This window comes from Epinephelus moara, chromosome 6 (genome assembly GCF_006386435.1).
Source record: "Epinephelus moara isolate mb chromosome 6, YSFRI_EMoa_1.0, whole genome shotgun sequence".
Lineage (NCBI taxonomy): Eukaryota > Metazoa > Chordata > Actinopteri > Perciformes > Serranidae > Epinephelus > Epinephelus moara.
Genome location: NC_065511.1, coordinates 16,650,463 through 16,672,931, shown reverse-complemented (window position 1 = coordinate 16,672,931; position 22,469 = coordinate 16,650,463). Strand labels below are relative to the sequence as shown.

The following is a 22,469-nucleotide window of genomic DNA, read 5'->3' as shown; positions in this document are numbered from 1 at the left end:
TTAACTATCTTGCAGATTAAAACTAAGAACAAAGTTTCTGTCCCAGCTAACCCACAAAACCTCTGCATACTCCGAGAAGGATGTGGGAAATAGCACGGCATGAGTTTTCACTTCAGTCAGTCTAATTGGTACTGAATGCGTTAAAACCAAGACTTTATCAAACCCCAATTAAGCTGCTCATCTTACAAAATGTTAGAGGCTCGAGCTGGAAATCCAACAGCAGTGTTTCCGAGACTTTCTCGCTGCACCCTGATTCAGGAAAGTTAGCCGGGACATCAGCAGCTCTGCAGCATAATTAGTTCATGAAACAGTAAGAAGTCTGTGTAATTTCATTTGGAATTGACTCCTTGCCCTCCATTCCATCCCTCCGGAAAACTCAATCTCCAAGGAGTCGAGGGTTCTTCTCTCTTTAATAACAGCTAAACACATCAACACTGCTCTTCCAAATGCCCCCTCAAGCCGTTAGGAACAAAATAAGAGATGGAAGTCTAATGAAAAGAGGTTTAATAGAAGAGCAAGCCAAAGGTGGCTCACAGGCTTGCTGCTGTTTAATTCAATGGGATGCTCCTGGTGCCTGAAGACTGGCCCATTTTAATTGCACTCCTCTCTCATTTATAAAAGGAAGTATGCAGCGATACAGCTTTAATGAATCTGAAAGCAAGGCAGGCTATTCAGTGTCTTTCTCTCACACGCATTGAAGGATAATGTGATTGTGCTGGTTAGGCCCACATGTTTTGGCACAGCATGGTCGCATACAACTGCCAGCTACACACACACAAACACGCACACACACACACCTAAAACTACAAACAGAAATGATTATTAGCATTTGAGAGGAAAAAAGAGAGCAAATACACGAGGAATGAAAGAATAAAGGATGAAAGAAAACCAAGCGGCAACCTGGGGGGCTGAAAAATGAAGCCAATGCAGGAGTGCCAAAGAACTGTAGTTCTTTGAATGGCCACTTGAGGCTGGTTCCAAGAGCGAGTAAATCCCCATAAAGCCCAATGTTGAAATGCCCAAATTTACAGCTGAACTACACATGTTTACAGGCTGGTACAAAAAACAGTTTTGGTCTCTATAGCTAACTTCAACATTCATGACAACTGTAAGGGGAGGTGAATCTTTATAACTCATCCATTAAAGATATGCATAATTAAGGGCGTTGTTGGTTTGAGTGACAGGTGGGTGCCATCTGTTAACAAGTTGCTACCACGGCGACAGTGTTGGTTTGGCCTAATCCCAAATTCACAGAGCACAGGTGCAGCCGTAGCTGTTGCTATTTCAGGGCTATTCAGGGCATTAAAGTTAATTGTAACATTACAGTTGCCAAAAAAATATTTTAAGAGACCTGCTAAGGAGTTGGTTGTTCAGTTTTTTCAATTAGTACATTTTGTTTAGATAGTTTTAAGTCTGTTTCAAAAATTTGCATTAGCACTGGTACAGTTAACCATAGCTGTAAATGCACTTTGCTAACCAAGCTAGCAGCTAGCATAAGGGTTTTCTCCACCCTTTCGTCCAAATACCTTTGGCTCCAAAATTCCAAGATAGTGATGTCCAAAATGTCAAATTTACAAGGCCTCGAAACAGGAGTCCACACATTAATGGCTGTCTATTATTTTTAACAGTCAATGAGGAAACTTTGCTCACCCACTTACATCATCTGCTCCATCTTTTCTCCCATGTTTTCAGGGATTTGATCAATACTCCCATCATGACCATAGCTGTTCAATAATCTCATCAATAATGAACTCAAAGCTGCAACTATTGGTCTCAAATAAATCAATACAACAATATAACTGATATACAATAAATCCAGTGATTATCATTATCGACACCACACTACTGTAGTCCATATTATTATTATGACCACAAAAAACATCACCACCATCACCATCAGCTTTCTGCAGGGCTCACAGACAGTGACTGAGTTAACCTGAAGAACAGCACCATAAGAAAAGCCAAACACCTCAGTAACATGTAAAGCAGACCAAAGAGTGAAGGACGGAGGGGGGCTTACCTTTGCCATCTGTGCCTGGACTCCACTGGCTTTGAGCGAGGCCACAGCCTTCTGAGCTGCTGCAGGGCTGTCAAAGTCCACGAAGCCATAGCCTGTACATACACACACACAGGAGATGGTGAGGAGGAGCAAGGTGAGAGAAAAACAGGATTAAGAGATGAAGAATATCAGTTAATGTTGTTCTGAATATCACCTTTTCTTTAATGCTGCATAAATTCCATAAATGTGTCAAATTCAAGTCAGGTCACGTATTTAATGAAAGCTGCTAGTTCCCCCATTAAATGTGTTTTAGCACAGAACATCAACAGAATTGGTGTCATAACAGTAACTCTTGCTATCTTGTTTATGAGCTAAAATGTCTTCTAATGTCTGCCCAAGTTTTTTGTGTACTACGGCGCTTTTTAATGAAATCATGTCTGTGTTATGTAATGACTCTAATGTCTTCCACTGCACTGATGGGTGCTCACCATTAGTTCCCTGTCGATGTACACATTCTATACCATGTGCATAGTAGGACTGCAACCAGTTTTCATGGCAAAATAATCTGTTGATTATTTTCTTGATTAGTTGCTTAATTGTTTTCAGTCTATAAAATGTTAGAAAATGAGGAACAATGTTGATCAGTGTGTCCAAAAGCCCAAGATGATGCTCTTTAATATTTTGTTTTGTCAACAAGCCAAAGATATTAAGTTTACTGTCATAGAGGAGTAAAGAAACCAGACAATATTCACATTTATGAAGCCAAAATCAGAGAACTTATTTTTTTTAATTACTCAAACTGATTTAATGAATATCAAGTTAGTTTGAGATTAATTTAAAAGTTAACAACTAATCGATTAATCATTGCAGGTCTGGTGTATAGTGAGTACATGCTGAAAGAATTCTTTAGCAATAAATGTAAAATCTACTGGCTTCCTTTCGCCTGACATTTAATACCCCACTGCATTGCATGTGTGCTTGTTTCGTCCCTGCGCTACACTAAATCTGTCAGTACATATGGGGTTCCTATAGTAGTGGCCAATACAAGTGACATCAAGAAAAATTCTCTACATTTAATGCAACCATTAAAGTGATTCAGAGTCTTGTTTAAAGAAAGAAAGACGCGGAGAGAATGAGCATCAGTCGATTTTATTGCGATATGGTCTGCGTCATGTTGTGTGTTTCTGTGTGTGTATGTGTGCACAGTGTATCTGTCAAACTGCTGACGCTCTGGGGATCTAGGTCGGGCCCTGCAGGAAGCGCTGAAGGACAAAAGGTCTGAACACACACATATCAATCTCTACTTTCAGAAATACGCCCTGTTTTACTGGGTCACATGGGTGGGGCTGCAAAGAGATGTCAAATAGACAGAAAGTAGTAAAAGAGACGCAACCTGTCTGCATGGCAGCTTGCGTGCAAGTGTGTGTGGTGTAGGTGAACAAAACTGAGAGACTGTTGGTACAAGGATAGTTTTGACTGTTTGTTAAATGACAGACTTAATAAAAGAGACATATTGACACGCATGTATTAAGCCAGAAAGATAAATGTTGGGAAAGCACAGCAGCTTTGAAATTCCAGCGGTAGTTCTGAGTGGGTTGTGTGTTAACACAATTAAATGATCCACATTTCAAAAGCCTCACTCATTACAATCCTAAATGCAAACATGTTAAGAATGAGGGACTACACGTTCTCTCGATCTCACACACCCATACACACACACACTCCTCATTTCTAACATCTGTGCTTGTCTGTCTGTTTTTTCCAGGATTTGGAGCCATGCTCTGTTTTGCTGATAAGCAGATGATTTTTTATTGTTCAAAGGCAGCAAGCTGCTTTCACAGCAAGATATGTACTGCACACACAAATATTTATACTGTTGCTAATGAGAAACCCATAATTTAGCCAAAATAGGATAGCGCAAACACACACACAAACATATGATGTGCGCACATTAACGACTGGGACAAACACAGATCCAGACAAGCATTAATACACACACATATACAGTATGCAGAGAAACACAAGCATTCGCAGTCTTTTTTAAATCTATATTCATCTAATTAGGGCCACACCAAAACAGCTGAAGTAATTGAGAATGCACAAACATACAGCATTCATTAGTAGCCTGGCAAGATGCTTTCATTTTATTCCAGAAAAATTTGAGAAGTTCCAGTTCTCATATCTCACACTTGAACTAATGGGTGTTTGTTTAACCAAAGACTGTCCATGTAATTAGTGGGAAAATAAAACCTAAACACAGCTCACAATGGATAATTCGATCACTACTAGTCCACAACACAGTTTTTTTGTTTGATGGCAGAAGTTCAACATTATCGGCCGCGCACGTTGTTGTTAAAATAAAGTGACTGTGTTGAAAAAGCTGGTGTTTGAAAGGGGAATCCAAAGATTTTACATATCAAAGACTGTTTGCAGGTCTAATAGAGTACAACAAAATATGTGAAAAAAATAGTATGAAGCCTTTTGTGGCTCCAGAGGGAGCTCATCGAATTCAGATAAACTGTCTCAAGTGACATCATTTCAGCATCTGCAGGGGCTGAAGTTGAAAGAAAAAATCTGGGGGTGCGGAGTTAGAAATAAGCTAGCAACCAGACCTCTGTAGCCTGCTCTTCATCTGCTTGAGGCTAGCCATTGAGGTTAAATCACCTGCTCCTAATACCACACCAGAAACTCCTATCGACCTGTTTGTATTTGAGATGAATTGTGGGTAATGTAGGCAGCAGGTTTTGGCAAGGAGGAGGAATGTGTGGAATAAAAAAGACAATAACGCTGGTTCTGATACATCTGTTTTGATGCTTTGCACTTTAAACTGTCCAACATGAGTCCGACAGTGCAAAGCCAAAATGAAGTACTCATTTTAAAGAAAAGAAAAAAAGCTACTTAAAAAATAATGAGCCGTTTGTGTTTTATATGTACCAGCCTTTTAAGTCACTAATGCCATAGTCTGAGTGAGCGGAAGTTCGCTGCATAGATCAGCCTCTCATTGGGCGGAACGAGCCACCCACTGAAGTCCCGCCCTACCACCTCCGGTTGTGTAGCAGTTTTCAACACGTCCTTTACTAACTTCTGCGGTGTTTGATCTTGCGGGGATTTTTCTGCCATGATTCGCGTCCTGTAGGCGATATTTTTGTGGGCGTGTTACACCAAAAACTGTTTCCCCCCGGCAATATTTTTGCAAGCGCACCGTTGCTGTGGCACCACCCAGAACGATTGTGATTGGTTGAAAGAAATACAAGCAGCCGGGGCGTTTTTTTCTCCAATCTTAAAGTGAGAGTCGGCCCAGCCAGACCTTTCTTTTCTTGAGAAAGGTCTGGTGAGCGAGACTACTAATGCCACAATCCTTTACCAAAGCTTATTTCACATCAGTAAAGTCTCAATTCATTATTTAAGGCCCATCAACTTCTGCACAAAACAAATCATATTTCCAAAAGCATATATCTCGGAGTCAGCACTGTGACACCTTCTAATTGTCTCACTTAGATTAGTTCATTTGTTAAGCAGTTTATTTAACCACTTCCATTTCCTCCTTTGTAATAATTAAGTATGAAATTCATTATGGATTATTATATTTCTGTGTTATGAGGGCAGCAGGGGGTTCCATGATACAGCAGGTCTGCATAACAAATGTAATTTTACTCACCATCAGTAGCCTGTGGCCTTAATAACCAATTTTCAATTATTTTGGATCCCTCCAGGATGAAAAGTTTGAAATTTACAGAGACTAAATAAAGAGGCCACATTAAACAAATAGAATTTGTAGATGGTTGGCTCAGTTTGTGCGTTAGAGGGAAGTATTGTAACATTATAATATTTTAAGCCCTGTATAATGATAGGGTGAGCTTATGATGACTTTGACATAGTGTTATGTATTTTATCATAACTAGATTACTTTGAAATATTGGGAACCTAATAACTTTTTTCAATTACTGTACTGTAATTATGTTGGTCTGTTTTTATTAATCCAGTGCAGCAGGATCTTATTTCTCTCAGGTTATATTGATATAATACTATAGGGATTGGTTGATTTGTATATTAGCATATTTGCACAGCTTTAATGCAGTTTATTTTTGTTGAAGTTGATCAACGAAATATAATCATCAGTGTGGGTAAGTTATGGTGCTAATAGCACTTAGGTGTAATTGGCTAACTGTGCCGGTTACTGGCCTTCAAACTAGAGGTTTGAGACTTTAATCTGCAATGTAACCAAGAGCCACTTCGTAGAGCTGCTCTGTTTACAGTGAGTCACCAATCAACTGTGTAGCTCATATCAAATGTGTCCTCAGTTATACCGAACAGGAAATATGAGTCCATGTCTCAAGAGCCTTGATCTCTTCATAAAACTTTGAGTTGTTGTAGATGCTGGCATGTAATCAAGCTTTGCACCTGCACATATTAGTCAGTCCTTACACCTAACGATGTCTGAGTGTCAGCTTGGGTGGAAAAACACCTATAGCCAGACACCATCCCAGACAAATGAATGATAGAAACATTTTTTCAAGTGTTCATCTCATTGACAAGTTCTATATGACAGAACATCAGCCTTGAAATGTGCCATTTCCTCTGGCTGTATTCATCACTCATGGAGCGTTTATTGTTTTCCGAAAAAAGTATTTGCCCCACCCTCCAGGAAGGTCAGAGGTCAAGTATCAGTGACAGAACACACCCCAGGAGCTCGTTGGGATTCATTGTCTTGCTCAAGGACACTTCAGCTGAGTGGAGGCTTGTTGAGTCTGTGAGCAGATGCCTGCCTCAAGCTGATGGACAGTTTCCCAAATTATTACAACACGCTTCTGCCCTAAATTTAATTCAGAAATTTTCATATAAACCCATAAACTAAAACCTACCATCTTTAGTTTGGTGAAAAATTCTCATCTCATGTGAGTGATAGCTCTTCTGCAGGATGATAAGGATATTTCCAGATAACGGCAGAATGAAAAATAATATCTCTGAATTATATAATCCTCCTCATTTGTGCCCTGTCCCTCCCATCTGTGGCCTTATGATGACACAGAGATGAAAATTCATCTTGCTCAGTCAGGCCTGACAAATATTCCACTCGTGAATGAAGAAAAAAACAACAACATTTTATTACGAAGCGCACTCCCACGTGAATACACACTCATATGCGCTCATAGACACAGATGGAAGCACAGATAAACATGAGCGCACACACACACACACACACACACACACACACACACACACACACGTAGCTCCCATCTAATCTCCTGAGCTCCCAGAGTTCCTGGCCTTGGGCCATTAGAATGGGCTAACCGAGTACAGAGGGAAAAGGAGAGAGAGAGAAAGAGCAAAGGAGGAATAGGGGGAAGCAGTGTGTTGGGGGGAGACAGAGAGAGTGGCAGGCAGAGAGAGAGTAAGAATGAGATGAAAATCAGGAGGGAGGGAGGCGGAGAAAAGGCAGGAGACATGGAGACAGTGAGAGGGAGGGCGCTTGTCTTTGGGAAATGGAAATCCTTTACAATCTAAAGTGGTTTCCTCTCCCTTCCTTCCTCCATCCTGTGCTCTGTGCCCTCTCCCTCCCCCAGAGCTCCCACGCTGCTAACTAGAAAACTGTCAGTGTATTTAACACTGAGCCCGCTACAAAGCCAAGGATTCCACAAAGAAAATCTTTATATTATTTCAGAGAACAAAGCAAAAGATCTGCTTTCTTTGTTCACTGAAATGAGAGTGCATTAAACAGTAAGTCTTAAGAAACTGTTTCTTTTAAGAGCTAACATTTTAATGTATCTATGCACCATATATTAATATATTTCCATATTGTTTCAGAGACCACATCAACTTTTCAGGGACAAAAAAAGCAAAGACGCCTTGAAGACTGCATATTTGTGTTCATTGCATATGGCTTGAGGAGGTTTTACATGCCTGGGAATCATAAAATTTCAGAGCACCAAAAATGTATTAAGATAAAAGTAAAAACCACCACCGAAACTGGGATAAATAAGCTGCCTACTGACGGCAGCAGTGTACAAACTGACCGAACACCATCCCTGCAGACCGCAAAGGAAGAGGACTTTATTTATTTACCTGTCTCCCTGTCTCTCACGCTCTCTACCTATCTCTCTTTCCCCTCTGCTGAATCTTCCTGAAAAGAAGAGGCTGTCTGCTAAATCATCAGTTTCAAGGGGTCCCCTTCCTTTTCTGTCAGCCCCAGGTTATTTTTTGCCCCCCTCCCTCCACCTCCCCAGGCCTCCTCCCATCCATCCCTCCCTTTCCAAGAGAACTCTCTGTGCCAATTTGTACTCTCTTAGTCACGCTAAGCACTTATCTTGTCCCCGCTGAATGCCTCTGCAATCAAACCAACACTTATCCGGTTGTAAGGCATTCTAATGGCCGCCTGATAATGAAACTCCTTCATTGTGAGTTAACAACTGGCTGAGAGATGTATGAAGTCTACATCACAAGCAGTGAATTTGCTGATGAGCGCCACAGCCTGCAGAAGTTGCCCTGTCTTCTACAGCTGCAGCTGTAGTATTTTCTGCATTAAACAATAAGCATAAATTTATGGCTGGATGTAACAGTTTGTGTTTTCAAACAGTCTCTCAAGACACACCATTTTTTTTGTCACTCACAAACAGATCACTGCTTTCACAATAAAAATGCCCAGATTTTTAAAAATAAGACCTTCTTATGTAACTGAAAGTATTGTCTCTTTTACACGAGGACAACAGAAAACTAAATAATTAAATTAAAAGATAGTACACAGTTAAACCACTGAGTTGCAAACATATTTAAAATAAATTGTTTTTTTTAATGATTTTCACATATTTGTAAAATGAAAAAAAAATCACATTATTACTCCCATACACCTTAAAAGCTACTTTTCTCTTCAGGATGGGCACATCACCCTGAGGCTCAGACACCACTGAGACTATTTTACCCTTTGTCCTTGTTTATCTTTAGCTAATCTGTATTTGACCCATTTTCTTAATTATGCGCACACATACAACAGCTCATTCACGCAGCTGTATGCTTTCACAAGTGATACTTCTGGCTACAAATTCAAACCTTTTCCTCTGTAGTGATTTTTAGTTTAACACATCAGCCCAAAATGTAACTTAGTGTAATTAAACCAGGCTGTCAACTTGCTGCTTGAGTCTGAAGTCATTAACTGATGTTGCAAAACATGCTGACTATAAATCACACTCCTTCAGTCATATATTTTTACTTGTATCACCAGAAGTGTAACTATACATGGCGGTGACGCAGCCCTCCTGTCTATTTTTGTAAGAGAAACCATTTCCCTCAGTAGAAACAAAGCTTTTATTTACTTTAATTTCACAGATAAGAAACAATAAATTGTAAAGACAATAAAGCTTCCACAAAAATAGCATTTTAAGTCTTGTGTGTGATTTGTCCTTCAGGGATTTATACTTAGGGATTTATCCTAGCTTCATATGAGCAGAGGAAAAGTACGCTAGCTGCTAGGCTAATTTATACAGTGTGAAATGCCACATTAGCATGTTGTATTTGTGGGTAAAATGTGTCCAGATAAAGACAAGTGCTTTGTCTGTGAATGATGCAAGTTATAGTGAAGCCAATTTGTGTATTTGTGTTTGAAATTGTCGCTATTAAGCCATGTTTAAAGCAGCTGTGCGGAACTTTTTACCATTTATAAAAGTATAGTGACGTTGCAACAAACGCCACAAAATTATCTGTGACTGTGACATGAACACAAATATACAGCAGGCAGTTGTCCTCAGTTTATAAGAAATTCAGAGCTACACCAGAACATTTATGATTTTCCTCTTGCTCTCCAAAACAAATGCATGTGGTAATTGCCGGCTGCAGTCGAGATTTTACGACACCGGGCTGTGGGTGTCATACCGCTTCGACCAAAGGGGGCACTATAATCAACGAAAACGTAAAGTTCCGCACAGCTGCTTTAATGTCTGTTTTGGGTGTGTTTTGAATCAACTAAACTTAACAGCACTTCACAGAAACCCTGCAGCCAACTAGTGGTTTGGAGGTGTAACTGCAGAGTGACACAGACACACCAAACACACAAGTATAAATGCTCACAAGGGCGAAGGCCATGTGCGTAGGCTACAGTGTAGGCTCTGCATAGAGCTGACGCACAAGTATAAATCTGCTTTACGCCATGTGAATGTCGAACATTTTTTTTTCTCTATTTTTCTAATTGTCAACAAAATCCCATAGGAAGACCACAACCAACAGCGCCCTGTCTGAGGTTCGTAGCCCCACATTTTTTCATTCCCACTGAAGTCATACATCCTCCTAAACATTGTTTTTTTTTGTTTGTTTGTTTTTTAAAAAAAAGGCTAAATAATTGAAAAGGGACTCCCGCGCACTGTCTAACTTGCAATAAATAATTTATTTATGACGTTTCGGTAGACCCGTTTTGCCTGATGAAGGTCTAGTACCGAAATGTCATAAATAAATTATTTATTGCAAGTTAGACAGTGTGTGGGAGTCCTTTTGCAACTTTTTGGTCTTCTCTCTCCAACACGCCTGTGTTTTTTAATAGATGTGCGAAGTGTTTCCTTTGCTCTAAAGTCTAAATAATTGCCTCAAATAGTTGGGCACTGTAGTTTTCAGCAGACGTTACAGACAGAGCAAACAGTGTATTTGCTGAAGACTCTTTTCTGCTGCAAATGAATACACAAGTGGTGCTTTGGTGCAGTGATTCTCAAGCTTTTTTGTGTCTTTTTTGCCCCTAAATTGATTCACATTAGGTCACGGACCCCTGTTTGATAAGGTTTAGCTTCAGAGACCTCCATCTGAGAAGATTCTGCTTGTTAGATATGATTAAGATGATTAATTATTTTACAGTTGTCAACTACAGTAGCGGGAAAAAACTGTGGAGGGAGCTAAACTAATGATCAGAATAGCCACTGTTACCACTTGTACTCACACTGAGCTCACTTCTATAGTGAATTAAATAGTCAAGATAAACTTTAGTCCATTTTCTGGGGACCCCGTGGAACTCCCTCAAGGTCCCCTGGGGTCCCTGACCCCTGGTTGAGAACCCCTGCTCTAGTGGGTATTTATGGCAGCAGGGCTATGTTGGATCGACTCAAAATAAACTACAGTGCCCATGTCCATTGTAACGAAGGAACATGTCAAGGGTATGGGTCGTTGTGTGTCTGTAACAGTTGTTGGACACAAAGGAGCTATATAAATATCCACTTTAAATCAGATCAAGGTTGGTTTTGGTCAAGTTTGTAAGCACTGCATTTAAATGCCTTTTTTCATATGCAATTGGATCTTAAATAAAACATATTATTTCCCATTTGTAAATCACACTAAAAGAAGCATGAAGCCATAATTGGCAAACATAATAATCATGAGCTGGAGCACCAAGGCTGTACTGAATCAAGTTTTTTAAACTGCATTTCAAGTAACAGCAATGAAAAAATTTAATGAGTTGAGAAAATGGAAGAATAACTGATAATTATCAGTAGGTTTATAGAATCTTCTGCCTTCCCTTCGGCTTCGCTGTAATGATGTCAGGACAGGCATTTCAATATGCTCTGAGAGCTCAAAGCAATATTTGATTATGTGATGCCAATGCAGGTACTGGAATGATGAAGTTTGTATGATTTATATAACTGGCCATTTAAAAAGATCCAAGATAATAACTAAAGTAAAAGAGTTTTCAGGGGAGATTCAATGAGGTTCGGTGTTCCCATTGTTTTGTTAAGACAGGCAGGACTGCAATCATTTACTCAAAATATTTTATCCTAAGTAATCACAGCAGATGAAGTCTTAGAATTTGCATTAACATCTCTGCCATTGCTATCAATCAGACTAGCTTTTCCTTCACTCATACCATTGAGGCTGATGCGCTGATTACAGGGCATTTGTGCTGTTGTCCCAAACCATGTCAGTATACCTTTGAGTACAACCCCGGCAGATGAGCAGCAATCATGCTGAACACATGCTCTTGTGTGCCTCTTCAAAAGCAGACGACTACAATCATATTGATTAGTGCTTTGTTCCAACCACTCCAACAATCAAGCAGACCCTCATCAGAAGACACTTGAGTGAGCCTCATTCACCGCAGAGAGTATCTGAAACACATTGTGGCTATTGTATGGCGTTCTCCGTTTGGATTTGGCCAATGACAACAATGCCAACATCTTGCTTTCAAAAGCTGCTTAACTCTGAGTATCATTAGGGTGCAATCCTGAAATCACCATCATAGAGAGATAAAACAAAATAAAGGTACTAGCAGTGCATCATTTAGCTAGATTAAAGGGTGATATGCTCATTATGGCAGTCAATACTGTTGTGTTGTATACAGTGTAAAAACCCACACCCTTACCACATAGCTGAACACACACTTCTGAGGCAAACACAGGGACTTTGAGCAACAGCACACGCAGCACAAGCTAAAGTAATTTGTTTTAATTTGACGTCACACAGTCTGTTGACAGACATTTTTAGCCCTCTGTGAAAAGCTTTAGACATTGATTAATTGGGGATGCAAAAAAAATACAAGAGGAAGGAATATATAACAACAAAACCACTCCTCAGAGTGGACTGATTGGTCTGCCTGTAAGCTGCCAGCTTTAATAAACTCTTGACTGATGTTTTCCAGATGCAAATTTCATATTAGAATCTGGGTTTGTGAATTATAGTGTGACTCTGCTAGACTACAAATAACCACACCACATAAAGTCAATGGATTCTCACTCACCTTTGCATTGATTGGTGTTCTTGTCTAGGATGGCCTTTGTTGACACAATCTTCCCATATCTGTAAAAATGACAATGAAATATTCTGATTAGTTGTTATTTCAGTGTTGATATTTTTAACATCTTTTTGTCTTATGATTGCTGCATGGCTCTAAGATGGGTCCAGAAATATTTCAACAAATTGATTGCCATGAAATTTACAGACATTCATGATTCCCAGAGGCTGAATTTTAATAACTTCGGTGACCCTCTGACCTTTAATCAAGCATCACCATGAGGTTCACATTTGTGGATTTGAGTAAAGTGCTTCAACATTTATTCAATGGATTTCCACAAACTTTCTTACAAACAGCCATATTCCCCCAAAATAGTCCAATACTTTGGTTTCTGACCAAGCACCTGCAAAACTAATGACACTCCTATCTGGCTCAGGTTTGTTTTTCTGTTTAGCTAAAATGAGTGAATGCTAACATGCTAACCACGCTAAATTGAGATGGTAAATTTAGTAAACATTTTTCCTGCTAAACATCAGCGCGTTAGCATCATCGTGAGCATGTCAACATGCTAGCATTAGCATTTAGCTCAAAGCACCACTGTGCCCAAGTAGAACAAAGTAGCGTCTAAATACAATAAATGTTACCTTCTCTGAAATAATATTTTTAGGTGCAACTGTGAAAATGTTTCCACAAAGTTTGAATTCAACAGGATGCAAAGAAAGCATTCAAAAAATTAAACTGGCACACAAAACTGAACAAAGTCTGAACGTAACACAGCTTCTCAGGGTGTCCCCAAGAGACTCCAACTCATCACAGTTACATTTTTATTCTATCTATGCCACTATCTGTCCATTCTGTCCTTATCTGTTTCAAATCTCACCCGTATGCCTCAGAACACAGACACTACTGTCTCATAAATGATGATAATAACTAGACATCTGTATGGCACCCTGCTTGGAGGGCCTATAAGAGAGACAGACAGCCTCCATACTTCTCTCTCGATCTGTTCCCACTGCCCACTTTTAATGTCTATCCGTTTCGCTACCTTACTCTCTTTCTTGCGTTTGACACCCCTGCCTCTGTCTTTGTCTTCTTCCCTTATTTCCCCTTCCATCCCACTTCTATTCTCTAGCTCTCTGTTCTCAGAGAGAAGTTAATAATGTTTCTTATCAGCCCAGTCTTTCAGTCCTCCTGGAAGGAGAGGGGCGAGAAAACAGAAAACTGAGAAAGAGGCTGAGAAGGTATGAGGAGACAGGGAAAAAGGAGACAGAGAGGAGGGGGGGAGGGAGAGAAAGACTGAGAGAGAAAGCTTGGATCGCTGAGATCAGTCTGGATCACTGCCTAGCTCTGTGGATGACACTTTTTAATTAATGTTTTAACACTGCTGCACAATGACTGACTGGCTGGCTGAGTGACTATCAAACAGATTGACAGACCGACAAGCTGGCTGACTGGCTAGCTGACTGGCTGATGGCCACAGGTGAGGGAGGGAAACATATTCACTCTTCCGTTTTAGAGAAAAAGAGGGAGACAGAGAGGATAGAGAAATCAGGAGAGGAGACAGTGTGGGAGGTTACAAGCTGAGAGGGTGAATAAGGCAAAGGGAGGTGGGGGTGGGGGGGGTGTGGGTAGACTCGGAGGAATGAGAAATAGATGAGGAGAGGGAGAGCAGTCAGTCAAAAGATAAAAAGAGACACTGAAGGCGAGGAGGAAGCGAGGTAGTCAGGGAGCGATAGGGAGATAGTAAGAGGTGTTTAATAAAGAAGAGATCATTTAGTTGTCACCATCAGGAGAGTCTCTGTCAGCCAACTGCTTCTGTCAGTGAGAAGAAGAGAACAGAGACTCGCTCGCCTGACAGCTTCACATCAAACTCTATTGGGACAGGAGACTTTAGAAATAAAGACAGAAAAAAAGGCTTTAAAAGGCTGCTATCACACATAACACGACAGCTGAGCAGCTTATGATCTTGAAATTGGTAGAGAGAAAATCACCACTTCTTCAGACAACGCTCAATTTTCATACATTTTCCTGCAATTTAGGATATTTTTAAGGGTATTTACAAATCCACCAAATATAATGTTTGTTCGGATGTTTTTTTCTTTCTTTCTTTTTTTTTTTTTTTTTTACAAAGTCATGCCTGGTGGTAAACAAGGTCTTTGGCCTGCGGTTTTGGGGAGCAATCCAACTGTTGAAGGCGTAGAAAACACTCTGAAAAAACAAGGCAAGACTAATCGCCCACACACATACGCAAAGACAAACACACATGCAGACGCACGCGCAAGGCAACATCGCAGATCAAAAACACCAAAGCGGTAATCACACACATTACACACACCATCTGGCAATACCCAGCTCTTTGTTGACTTCAGCCTCAGTGTGATTCAAACTTAGTGCGTGTGTGTGTGTGTGTGTGTGCGTCATTGTGTGAGTGTAAACATCCACGGTGCATGTGTGTGAGTGAATGTGCCTGTTGAGTGAGTATGAATGCATGACAAAAATCTCATGCACCATCGGTGTTTTGGCAGGTTGTTTTTCCCGGCAGAAAAGTGAAACATTTCTGTTTGTTCGTTTGCGTGTGTGTGTGTGTGTCTGTGTGTGTGTGTCTGTGTGTGAAAAAGAAAGACAGTGAGAAAGACAAAGAGAGCCGTACCTGGCCTGACACATTATGAATCTTGAAAAAATATGTTCCGAGTTGTCACAAAGTGGAAAACAAATACGGGGTATATTTACTGCGTGGCTGTGTTTGTGTTATCCCCAGATCAATGTGTGTGACGTACAAGTATAAATCCACCTGTACGTTCTCTAGTTACACAATTTAGCCAGACTGAAAAACAAAAGAAGAAGAAGAGAGGAGAAAGGGATGACACCATAGCCTCTGGGAAATGTCAAATTACAGCAACACTGACTGCACCATCCAAAATGGTGCTTTCCTTCTGAACTTGATTCAGTGGTAAAATTCCATTTTATCCAGGCAGCTACAGCAATTGTGGTGAAGAAATGGAAGAAAGTATTGATAATAGATCAGATGATGAAGTAAAGAGGTAGAGGAGAGCGTGGAACGAGAAGAGAGGAAAAGTGCAGAATGTCCTGTCCTGTCTTAAAGTCCCAACTGGAACCTTTTCATTGATTCCAGCAGAAGCTGGAGCGAGTTGAAATACCATCGACCCATACTTGACCCAACGGCAGTGACACATGAGACACTCATAAAAACTATTCAAATACTTACAACATAACAACAAAGGACTACAAGGAGCCAGATGGTCGGGGTTAGCACTTCCTTATTCCATTACTCCCCACTGTGCCAAAGAAGCAGTGAGTGAATTGGTTCTGAATATGTCATTTGTTTCCACTGGATGCAAATCATGACTAAAGAGTACATGATGGGAGTGAAGTGTGAAGCAACTGTGAAGCATTTTACAGCATGCCTGACAAAGTGATCTAAACCACAGCTAGAGCTGTAGTTCTGTGACCAAACTCTTCTATTCCCTGATTAATAAATGTAAGGATTCCCATTGAGTGTTTGTGTCATTGTATATACAGGCTGAGATGGCACTGAAAGATTATTTCCAGTCTGCTAAATAGATTCCCATTTTATGTCTTGCCATTTCTCCCCAGTTCCAAAACGTTTGTCATTGTCAGCCCCAGCCAGACACCACTTTTACTCCAAATCCTGATTCCTGTGTGCGCAACAGAGCTTATACCTCAAGAACACAGGTACATAAATACAATATTTACAGAAGATGCTATCATATAACAGCTGAGAGAATAAGAAGTTGATTTTACACTTCTCCTGTGTTGTTTGTTTCAAGCTATTAAAATAAATCCTTCAAATTCATACCTTGTTTTCACCTTTAGATAACTCCTAACCCTGCTGAAGTATCTACATTTTGTCAAAAAGTTGTCTTTATATCATAAAGTAAATGTCAGGAGTAGCTGGTTAGCCTAACACTACTTTCTTTGGCTTTGTAAAAATGCTACAAAGCCCCCCCAAAAAAAGTGAAGACCTTTTAGGACAAGCTACGTGTCTTCTTCAACACATGGAAACGCCTCAGAATCTTTTCCAAAACTGAACTTTTGATTTTTTTTCTCCACCAAGAAGTGCGACACACAAAGCCCAGTAAAACCTCTGAAATTGACAGTATTTTCCAAACTGTCGAGATTTAAGGAGGAATGTCAATGCGAAACTCAGTGCACCCAATTTTGGCAGGCTTGACACAATCTGTGTGCACCCGGGCTGTGTGCGTGTGAAGTATTAATGACAGTCCTCAGAGGGCCCCCACAGCGTCAGATCTGTGTTTTCATTTCCTTGTGGAGCACCGTCAGCCTATGGATGCTCATCGTTTGATGTCTACTGAAGCACGGTTGCCACCCACGCCCACGCACTACACGCACACGCATCATTGCCACATCTCTTCAGGATGTCTGTGAGTGTATATATACATTATGTATATGTGCGCAATCTGTGTGTTTGTAACGTGTGCCTGTTCTATCTGAGGCTGTGTATGTGTCAGAGTGTGAGTGTGTGGGCGTGCATGCCTAAGAGTACACGCAGGTTGGTCTCTGTGTGTGGTATCCCCTAATTGGGGATCCAATGCAGCTGTCTTGTCTCTTGCACTTCCCTCATTTTTCCCCACTCTCTGCCAGTTAGACTCAGACAAACACAGAGGAGGGACTGAGAGAGTGCAGTGCCTCAGAAGTCTTCGAACTCAGTCCCCATGTAGTTTAACATGCTCAGGCACTATAAAGAAATGAAGTCCTCGAGTTTTTCAATGATGAAAAGGCAATGTGCTGTGAATTCAGAAGATAGCTTGATGTCACTGAAACATTGAGTTTATCTGCCAAAAAGGCTTTCTGTGAAGTTTAAATCAGTAGCTGCAAGGCACTCTGGCTAGGTGGTGCATTCAGGAGTTGGTATTACAGCACCAGTGCAATAAACTGGGTTAACTAATCACAACTTTAAACCCCAAAGAAGCATTAGTTGATGTTCTTCTTATCTTCTCTTATCCATATTTTGCCTCATCTGATAATACTGTGGGGTAAAGTGTGTTTGCCATAAAGATTTATGTCAGTCCAAGAAACTGGGTATTACTCTATTTCAAATACAATGGAGGGTAAATTGAGTTTAGATGAGTATAATCTCCACTACATCGCTGGCCATAACTCTTCAGAGAGCTCAATACCTTCTCCATTTAGAACCCTAAATACAGGCTCTTTTGATCAATATAATTACAGCAAAGTTATGTGTGAAAATACCAGAGCTTTGGTAAAAGAACATGACTGTTGACCCTAAGGTGAAGCAGGTTATGCCTGAAAGGAACTAGCTCGTACGATGTGTTAAAATGTCAGAGGGCAAAAGTGTTTATAGCTGTTCCAAACGGCCGCACACTCACAGGTGGGATGAAACGCCAGTCATCACAGAGAGGAGCAAGATTCGATAATAGCTCAAATTGGAAAAACGGAACATGCTTTCAGACTCTCCTGGAAAGCACTCATAGTGTTGGACTCGGTTAAAAATCCAAAAAGTAACAGAAATAGATGTGTAATGGATGAAAAAAAGGAAAGGTAGAGAGAGGAGTTCAAAGCCTGCTGTCTTTCTCACCTCTGCATGAGGTGGGTGTGAATATTGAATCATCAGTTTCAGAAAGTTACCGAAATTGTGGGACACAGCCCCTCACCTCTACTGCCCCAATTATGACGTCGGAGATGTGGGTGGAGGGAGTTTCAAAAGCTATTCAACCACCTGACAAGCACTTCGGATGGAGCATACTGGCAGATTTACCCAGCTAATTTGCAGTTTTTTCATCTGTTGGGGTATGTTCCTGGTAAGATCCAACAAACTTGAAGCAGTAGAGGAAATCAATAATGACATGTGATATACTTGACATAGATGGCTCTTATTTTAAGCCCGTGCACACCTGTGGTACACCTACACATGTGATTTCAGTTATTCTGGCAGATTAGAGCTCTTCTCAGGACTGTGTGGGCATGTGCAGACTGTGTGTGATTGACATGTGCCTCATTCTCCCACAGTTAGTTTTGTTGCACCAGCCAAGGTGTGACAAATGACACTTTCATCATGCTTACTGGGGCATGGAGGTGGGTGACCTCATAGTGTAGAGTTCACAGGGCCTTTCAATTCATTTCATAAAAATTACTAAAAGATGGCGGCACAGTGATAGCATTGTCCCATCACAGCAAGAGGGTTCCTGGTTTTCTACAGGTACTCCAGTTTCCTCCCACAATCCAAACACATGCAGCTTAGGTTAACTGGTGCCTCTAAATTGTCTGTAGGTTTGAATGTGAGCGTGAATGTTTGTCTGTCTCTATAGCCCCTTTTACACTGCCAGATTTTCCGCGGATGTTGGGCTGTTTTGCCGGCAAGCTGCGAGCATTTAGACACACAGAGCCGGATTGGTGAGTTGATCCGTGGTGCCCAATTTTCCGCCTCGTAGGGTAGTCATATTGGCGGAACCCTTTTCATTTAAAAAGACCGAGGCGGCCTTCCGCCACGGGAGGGGCTGTTGATGACTTGTGGGAGGAGCTGTTGATGATAAACAGGAAACAACTGATAGCAGGAATTAGCGAGCAGCTAGTAGCAAGAGGGAAACGTAAACCTGACAGACACTGTAAAGATGAGCAACTGGGGAGAAAGGGAATTGCGCGCCCTCCTTGCCCTCGCAAACGAAGAGGCCATTAACAGTGGGGGGGACAGTGAAGAACGGGCCGACTTACGAGAGAATCGCTGAAGGACTGACTAGCCGCGGCTTCCCTCCCACGTCACTGTTTACGTCACACGCTGAGCTACACGTTTTGTTACTTGCTCATGATCCCCATTGCCCCAAAAAGGCACATTCTGTATAAACAAAATTAGGTAGGCGGCATTTTGCTGCACTCCCCGATTTTGTTTTTAAACTGTCAATGCTGAAAGAAGACTGATAGGGCTTTCCTGCAAATTTGCACAACTCCTATCTAAAAAGGGCTTATGTGTCAGCCCTGCGATAGTCTGGTGATCTGTCCAGGGTGTAACCCGCACTCGCCCAATGTCAGCTGGAATAGGCTCCAGGCCCCCCTTGATCCCCCAGCAAGATAAGCAGTTACGGAAAATGAATGAATGAATACTAAAAAATGTTTGGAAAAAATCCTATGTCCTCCCTCCCTAAAATACAGTTTTTGTTTGTTTTGTAAGAGCTAATTAACATGGACATTTATTTACATTGCTATGACAAATGAGCAAACTCAATCTGCTCATGATGACATCATGATCCAAAGCTCCACAACTGAATAGACCTTGAGGTGAGATTGTTTTGTCAAATACTGTTTCGAAGGCCAAGAATAAACAGCAAAACTCAACAGTTTTGTCAACAATATTCTACTCAGACTAAGCTAGAATAATAAGCCCCACTGTCAGTGCCATACTACACTGTTTACAGTAGGCCTAATGGTATCATCGTTTGGTATCTTGCCATTTGCCCACTGGCAAGTACTGGCTTTACACCAGTGTTTCAATCCACAAGATATATATATTCAAAATTGACACTTACCAGCAACTGTTAAAAAAACAACAACAAAACACTTTTGGCAATATTGCTTGAAGAAGAAGTAATATAATTAGCTGGATGGAATCTGTCTTTAAAATGTACTAGATACTATATTTCAGGGTAGAAAGATATTTCGAGGGTTCAGGTTTCACATGAATCAACCGCTACCAAAACATCAGGCACGTTCATGTGACGCTTGTCAAATTTACATGAGCCATTCTGCCGGTTTTAAAGCAAGATTTTGGTTTTTCTAACTTAGCTGCTGCGGATTAACGAGAGATTGTGAAGTCATTCAGTGTTTTATACTCTTCTTCTTCTGCAGTGATTTCTCCTTTGAGTGGCTTTGAGTGGTTAAAGCTCATCTGTCCTCATACATCCCTTCCATCATGACGTAGATAGATAGATAGACAGATAGATAGATAGATAGATAGATAGGAGTAGTGAATCAATGGTAAGGGTGAGAGAGAGACAACAAGTGTGGGTGAAAGCAAGCGAGCGAGAGAGAAATTGCCCTTGTGCTCCGCTTTAGATTCCGCTCACGTTCTGCTCTGTCCCCAGACGTTAAAAGTGTGTCCATAGTTTGGGCGACCGGGGGAGTGATTGGAAATGTCAGCTGACAACAGCACTTTTCACTGACACTCTGAGAACTGGCACAGAGACAGAGAGAGAGGGAGAGAGGGATAGAAGGAGGGGGGCAGTGAGAGAGAAAGAGAGAGAGAGAGAGAGAGAGAGAGAGAGAGAAGGATGGAGGGAGGAAATGAGGAGGATGACAAAATGGGAAGGGAGAGGATGGTGCTGGTGGGCGGGCTGGCACACAAAAAAAGCCACGCTTGGTAACAATAAGGATGAGGATGACATTGAGTTGTTTGTGTATGTGTGAGTGTGTGTGTGTGTGTCAGCATCGAGGGACTGTCCTTCCGTTATTCATTGTGACTGTGTGCATGAATGAAACCCCTGTTTGTGTGTGTTTGTGCACGCGCATGCGTGCATGTCATGTCAGTGAGTGACAGGAAACTGCCATTCAGTCTATTTCTGAAAGCCGGAGAGAGTTGGAAACCCAAGGCAAAGACTGCTGCCCAACAGCACACACAGACCCCCTCCTCCCCCGCTGACCTTTCCTAAATGTTACTGGCCACTTGGCACACTGACTGGGCCTCTAATGAAACTTTTATTGGCCCCCATTTTTCACCCTGTTTCTCCAGAACGCCTCCAGGGCTAAGCTGAAATACAACAGGCTTGAACTGCAGCTGACACACAGAAGGGCAAGGTATGGTGAGCGTGTGTGTGTGTGTGTGTGTGTGTGTGTGTGTGTGTGTGTGTGTGTTATAGTCTTCACATTTCATTTTTATCTACCTTTTTCTTTATTCCAAAATCAATTAGATCAATTAGAAATGTTGATGAGATCATTTAAAGCCCTTACCTGCGGAATATTTAGCTCAATATATCATTCTCCAATTACATTTGATGATATCAGGTAATAGCTGGAGGCGAACAAGACCCTCTCTGGGAGAGCTGGTTTATCGGTTGCATTACATTCTGTGTTGACTCTGTTTGTCCAAATGGGGACTATTGGGAATTAAATGTGCAGGATCGACTTTTAGCACCAAGGAGTAGAAGTGCCAAAACAGCTAAAGTTAGTGCAGTCAAGGATAACCACATCATTCAACAATATATTATCAGGCAAAATAGATACACTCAGCTATATTATTGTTAGTGTACGCTATCTCCTGGTGTCATAGAAGCATATTAGTTTAAATGCGTCATCAGCACTGACCTGCTCACACTATTTGGTGTAAAATTGGTTTCTGAACTGTGACTAGAAATATTATTATAAGGTCTCAATCAAGTACATTTGACCACATTTGCATAATGCTAATTATTAATAATTAGAATAAAATCAATCTAGTGGATAAGATGTGTACGTTAAGAAAAGTTTAATCTGCCCACACCTTAAAAGTTTTATTTTGTGATCATACCACAGAAAATTCTCGCCTTTATCCACATCCTGTTTGTATCCAATATGATTGGAAATACAATCTATCAGAGAAACAGCTACTCCTTTTGTTAAATCATTTTTATCTTTCTGATTCTATTTTTTACAGACTCCATCTGCTGTGGGAGATCGAGTCAAACGAATGAAAGCTCCAGAACAGCTACTGAGAGGACCTTGTGGTGAGACTGTTTTTGTCAAATGTTGTTTCCAAGGGGAACTTTCAATCTCAATGTTTATAGTATTTTA

The 22,469-nt window shown here is 40.9% G+C and overlaps 1 protein-coding gene across 3 annotated transcripts in view; it reads right to left on the bottom strand.

Annotated features, from left to right (window-relative positions):
- Positions 1–22,469, bottom strand: part of LOC126392524 (RNA-binding motif, single-stranded-interacting protein 3-like) — a 152,803-nt gene that overhangs the window by 89,153 nt on the left and 41,181 nt on the right. For all 3 annotated transcript variants that reach the window (XM_050047955.1, XM_050047957.1, XM_050047956.1), the window contains exons 3-4: positions 12,699–12,757; positions 2,021–2,112 (exon numbers count right to left, since the gene is read on the bottom strand). In XM_050047955.1, the coding sequence (XP_049903912.1) occupies positions 2,021–2,112; positions 12,699–12,757 (151 nt within the window). The remainder of the gene's footprint in view (positions 1–2,020; positions 2,113–12,698; positions 12,758–22,469) is intronic.